This window comes from Taudactylus pleione, unplaced genomic scaffold (assembly GCF_031769625.1).
Source record: "Taudactylus pleione unplaced genomic scaffold, aTauple2 ptg000007l, whole genome shotgun sequence".
Classification (NCBI taxonomy): domain Eukaryota; kingdom Metazoa; phylum Chordata; class Amphibia; order Anura; family Myobatrachidae; genus Taudactylus; species Taudactylus pleione.
Window position 1 is genome coordinate 19924976 of NW_028284410.1, and position 6000 is coordinate 19930975.

General features: G+C 44.8%; 1 protein-coding gene across 1 annotated transcript in view; it reads right to left on the reverse strand.

Annotated features, from left to right (window-relative positions):
* The window catches only part of AKIRIN1 (akirin 1), a 30300-nt gene extending 24617 nt beyond the window's left edge, over positions 1-5683 (reverse strand). The window contains exons 1-3 of the mRNA XM_088462303.1: positions 5302-5683; positions 3015-3152; positions 1204-1335 (exon numbers count right to left, since the gene is read on the reverse strand). Coding sequence (XP_088318429.1) covers positions 1204-1335; positions 3015-3152; positions 5302-5503 — 472 coding nt within the window. The 5' untranslated portion in view covers positions 5504-5683. The remainder of the gene's footprint in view (positions 1-1203; positions 1336-3014; positions 3153-5301) is intronic.
* Between the last annotated feature and the right edge of the window lie 317 nt (positions 5684-6000).

Genomic DNA, 6000 nt, shown 5'->3' on the forward strand with positions numbered 1-6000 from the left:
CAGGACACAGAGAATCCCCCAGCCGCATTTTCCCAGGGACCCAACTCCCTGCTCTCTATCTAGTGTTCACTCTCGCTCCAGCGGCAGGCAGGGCGCTGGAGCTAGAGAGGGCACCTTTGTGCGCGCACCTAAGGCGTGCGCCCAAAAAGGGGGAGTGGTCAGTGAAAAGGGGGCGTGGCTATAAGACGCGTCCCCTTTTCGTCACTCTTGGGGGTGTGTCCGGCACTTACGGACATGCTGGGCAGCCCCCAAGTGCTGCAGACAGGGAGAATAGATTCCGGCGTCTATTCTCCGGCGGTGACCGGGTCACCACACATTTCTCCACCCGCGGGACACTGCGACCCGCGGGTGAAGACTGCAACCGCAGGCTGTGAGGGCAGGGCGCTTTTTGCCCTCCTTCTAGAGGGCAAACAAAAAAAAAAAAAGGACAGGGCGCCGCGACCTGCTAAAACTGCCTAGCGGGAACGCTATCTGTCCCTCACAGTGGGAGCCATTAGCAGCGGGGCACCCACTGTGCATGCCAATCTAAGGACATACCCAAGTCCAGTGGTTCCCAAACGCTGCCATTACAGCCCACATTTTAAGGATATCCATGCTTGAGCAGATTACTTAAATTGGTACCTCAGTAAATTTGATTTAACAGTCTGGACTCAATGGATATCCTAAACCTGGACTCAAACACAAAATAGGTTTAATATTAAAGTTGCTCTGTACCCAAAAAGTGAGATTGATCAAAATAAAATTCCCACAAAAGGAAACTTTTACAAAGCAAAATGAATACCATGGTTTCTAATGCTGCTTCTTTTTTTTGTATAAAATAAGTCATACCAAAATAGAGACTCTCCATTTTGATATGATTTCACAGTGTAGAAGCCTGGTGATGGTGCAGGGACGTGTTCCCTTACAATCACTGCTTGAACAGAGGCAGGAACTACTACTTCCTGAACCCTGCAGGACCTGGAAAGTTGGACCCATAGGGTAAGAATCAAACAGTTGTCAATGGGGAGTATGTAATGAAGGAGACAAGTGACTGGACCTCCCTCGCTATTCTGCCAAAAGCAACAATTTTTAGTTAACAGAAGAAAACTCACATAACATGTGAGACTACATCAAGTTTTAATTCTAGGATGAAATGCCTTCTATACAGTCAGAAACACAAAACATTCTTTCGAGCAGGTAACAGCTAATCAATCAAGGACTGACCTTCTAGTTTTGTGTTGAGAATTTGTTCATATTCTTCCCTTATTTTGTCCTCATGATCCTTCAAAAGACGTTCACACAGAATTCCTACTTGTCTTAAGCTGAAAGTTGGCTGGTCTTTTTTCACCGCTGACCCTGCATAGAAAGGAAATGCCTTAAGTGATTTTATACACATAAAAATCATCATATATCCTTTTTTATAGACATACAAGTCTTCTACCATGTTGCTAGCAACTTAATGAATTCTCAAGATCAGACTAAGCATTTAAACGTTCTGAAGACCCTGCTTGTTTATTAGACCCTACTCTCCAATATGGGCTCGATTCAATTCAATGTAAATTGAATAGCGCCGGGAATGAGCTCCCAGAGCTATTCAATTCAGGGCGCTGCCAAGTCAGATTAAGGATTTCTTCTCGCATCACTCCTGGGAGGAGTTCAGAAATCCAACAAAAGTACAGGTGCAATGCTGTTTTCTGCCCTTAACGCAGCGGAAACAGCATCGCGCCGGAAAGTTTAGGGCTGTATTCAATTAGCGTTAAAAAGTCTGAATCCGTGAAAAAGTATTGCCGATTTCCGTATTTCGCCAGGCGGAAACTTTGCCATATTCAATTGCAAAGACTTTTCGCGTACGCAGAAAGTAAACCCAATGTAATAGGCGAAAAAGTTTTGCGTATAAATAGCCAGCGGGGGAAAAAAATAAATAAAATTATTGCGGTTTTGGGGTGCAAAGGTGTGGAAACCACTCTGCACCCTTGGGAGTGGGGCCGCCCACAAACAGCAGGCGTTCGCATGGGAATGCCTCAGTTTGTGAATCCACCCCCCTGCCTCGCCTACCTAACGGGGCGAGCTGTCAATCACCATCGACAGCTCGCCCCCTTTGGTGCGAGACCCGGAGCGATGGAGCACCAGTCGCTAGCCAGGTCTCGCGCATGCTCACGACGGAGCCGGCTCAGTCGTTCGCATGCCCAGTGGGCAAACATCGACCCAGTTGCGAGCGCTCAGCGCTTGCGACCGGGTCTGAATCAGGCCCAGAGTCCACAGGTATGAAAACCCCTTGCAGGATAATAGCCACAATATGATGCTCAATGGCACCATTCAGGCCATCAACAGAAAATCAGAACAGTAAAAGGAAAGTACCAGCAGAATATAGAAAATGGTTTAATAAAGGATCAATGTAACTCAGTATAAAAACTATATTCTGAATAAGAAGGCCCTCGGTACTCAATATTCGACCAGGCTGCACAGGAATCTATTCCACTCAAATAAACGATCACAGATTAGACAAGTGTCAGACCAAGAGAAAAAAATAAAATAAAATAATAAAAACTAAAATAATTAAAGAATACACATTATGCAAAGTCACTAAAGCATGGACAACAGAGAACGCCACCCCCCCTTCCCCACCCTATATGACCATACTTCCCCAATGCACGGCATGTCTGGATTCCTTAACAATAACCCCTCCACGACATTACAACTATGAGAAAATGGGGGCAATTATTCCTGTGCTTTACAGAAAATAATTATTCAAACAGTCCCTGCCCTTTCCCACTAGATATTTAGCGCTCACCAGGAGGCAATTTCCTACACCTTCCTTTCACATCTGCATTTATTTTACCTACCTTGTATATCTGTGTTTTCCCCACTGTACTAAGCTATGGAGCAACGTGGTGCATAACTGCTAAGGACATAAGTTGTCCCTGCAACAGCATTTCGACACCGTTGCCGGCAGCCTGGCACTGCAACTAAATTGACCCCAGGCTAAAATACACACATTAAAGGCAGACATTATTTTACTGCAGTTCTCGCATTACCTGGAGAAGATGGGGCTGAGAGAGATGAACTGGCTTGAATCTCACTTGAGTGCCCAGATTCACTTTGGTTGAAAGCTTCTAGCTGCCTTCGTCTCTGGTAGCGTGTGTACTCTTGTCTTAGGTTCTGAAAGATTTGTTCTAAATGGAAGGAAACAAAGAAAAAAAAAATAGAAAATGCACAATAAAACAAATGCTATACTAACCAATCTTAAATACATATATATTAAAACAAAGATTTATGCTCTCTTCAAATCATAGCCAGTTATTTTTTGTACAGAGATAGAGAATACATACACACTTACCTGAAATCCCATTGTCAAGAAAGCAGAAAGAAAAAAAAAAAAAAGCATTATGGGCTCTTATTTTCTTGACAAATTCCCACTTTAGCGAGTCCGAAAGTCTTAAGCTGGCCACACACACACACGATATCTTACCCGATCTGGCCGATCCAGACACATTGGAACAGTTCGTGCAAAATATGGCCAAATCCTGAGTAAATCGTGAGTCCCCAGTCACGATCACGATGCGCGGCCCCACTGGTCGCACATCGCATCTTCAGATCTGCCGTGCAGTAGGGCAGATCTGACAATCTAGGACGCGAGGCACTGTGAAAGTCTGGATGCAGGAGAGATCGTATGAAGATTGGACACCAAATTGTGTGCAGAGTTGCCGGGGAGAGTTTCAAGGAAATCGTACACATCGGCTCATTGTGTGCAGATTGCCATGTGTGTGGCCAGCTTAACACGATCAGTGTCAAAACATATGTCTAGAGGAACAAATGGGTACTTACCATGCCTAAAATGTAGGACCATTCATTAACATAAACACAGTACTGTCCATTATGACAGACCATCATGGTAGCTTCCAGCCAGCACTAGCTGAAAAGCCTGCATTTGAAGGCATGTTACAAATTGTAAAAAGTGTAATTTAGGCAGGTCCAGTATTCTGCAAAAACGTTCTTGATAAGTAATAAAACATTTTTGGGAGCAGAGCAGGCAGATAGGATATTTGTAGCATAAGAAAATTAATGTCTGAATTACTAATGTATAACCTATAAAACATAGAACATGTTCAGTGTAAAGTGGATTACCAAAATGCCACTAGTGCTAGAGGATACTAATCCTCTTCTCCTTTCAATAAAGGTATCCCTGGGGACATCAGGGAGAGTAATATAAAGAGGGAGTACTATTAGCATTTTAAAGAGCAAAGGACAACCAGGCCTGTGCACAGAAAAACAAAGGAGACAGTCTGCTTTATTTATGAATCACAGCTTTTACATTTCCTCTCTTTTGCACAAAATTTAGAATTTGGGAGTAAAGGCCCCTATACATCAGCAATTGATTGCAGCAATCGTGCAATTTGCAATCGATTGTGTATAAAAATCTTTCCCTTTTTCAATCGATTGCAAATTGCTGATGTATGGGGGGGCTTACGTTAAATAAAACTAGGTGCCAGAGAAAATGTGGAACCATTGCCATAACTAGAAAACGAGAAACAAAAGTCTTTTTTCTTTTGCAACATTGTTTATCTGCCTCTTGGGATTATCCAGAAAGTGTTATTTACATTAGATAAACGTTACATTTAAGTAAAGGTTCAATCTAGGCCTCATGGTTCTCATGTATTTTCTGCAAATAGTATGCAGTGAGGTGGAACCAAGGTGATCCACAGGAGAGGGCGTAAAGTCGGTATGGGGCTGCAAACAGGTTTTAAAATAAATAGCAGAGGTGTCAGACAGCAGCACATGCATCAGTGAGAATTGCCACCTTCTCTAATAAGGTAATTATACAGCTGTAAAAACCATGTTCCTCCATTTGTGAAAATGTATCATCACCGAGTCTGCATTAGCCACAGAAAATCCTTAGCATGTAATGAAGAGCTGTCACTTGAATAGAGGGCTTGATCTCCAGACAATAACCCACAATATAAAGGAGGCAGAAAAAAACAGCACATAATCAGCCAGCAGTGTCACACAAACATCTGCTACACAATTAACAGCAAAAACTAAGAAAACACGATAAAGATGCAAAGTCTCTCATCACCAGCAAATACACACCTAGTTATGTGTACAGATGGCACTGCGCCTAGAACACACACACATATACAGTATATACACACACATTTACCTCTCTATGTAGATGGGGTGACTTATCAATACTGCAAGTCACATGAATCCATCATCGCACGCACAATGGAAGACCTGAGTCGGGTGACATTTCAATCCCAGCAGCAATATACACATTACAATATATGAATGACAGAAGATAGCTGGGCAGGTCAGTGTACGTACCCGGTGTAAGCCTCCGGTCACCACCCAGCTGGGGCAGTGGGGATTGCTGGCCTGGTTGGCTCTCTTGTCTTAACCCGCATCTCTGGGGGGAGGGGGTGGCCGGTGATCCCGGGAGTGGGGTGCACCGACGGCGCTTAGGTGACTGCGGGTTAAGCAAGGCCTCAAACTCCATTGAGCGCTTTAGCGTCGCCCCGCAGGCCATGGTCGCCCTTAGCAATCCTAATGAGACGAAATACTAAGTTGATGTAAGGCCGGAGTGTGGCCGCGGACAGGATGACAGTGGCGGTAACACAGCTGCCTGCACGTCCCTACCCCAGCTGCTTCCTCTCCGGTAACCTCACACTACAGCAATGGCGACTCCTCTCCGGCAGCCGGCCAACTGCCGCGATTGTGACGTCACGGAGAGGACCGTACCACTGCGGCGCCAATGGGAGGGGAAGCTGAGGGACATCAACTCTCGCTTTTCGCTATTAGATCAGATTTATGTCTCGAATTCAATATTTTTAATATTCGCACACATACTATAAGGAGGGGGACTGCTTTCACTTGTTATAGTTTGCCAAAACGCAGATGTTGTCCCCTATCGTCTCTAAACAGTGGCGTATTCCCCATCTATATAGTCAGTGGCGGAGAGGTCACAGAGAGAGGCTGCTGCTGGGGAGGCTGCACTGGGCAGCAGTAGGGTGGGTGTAGGCAGTG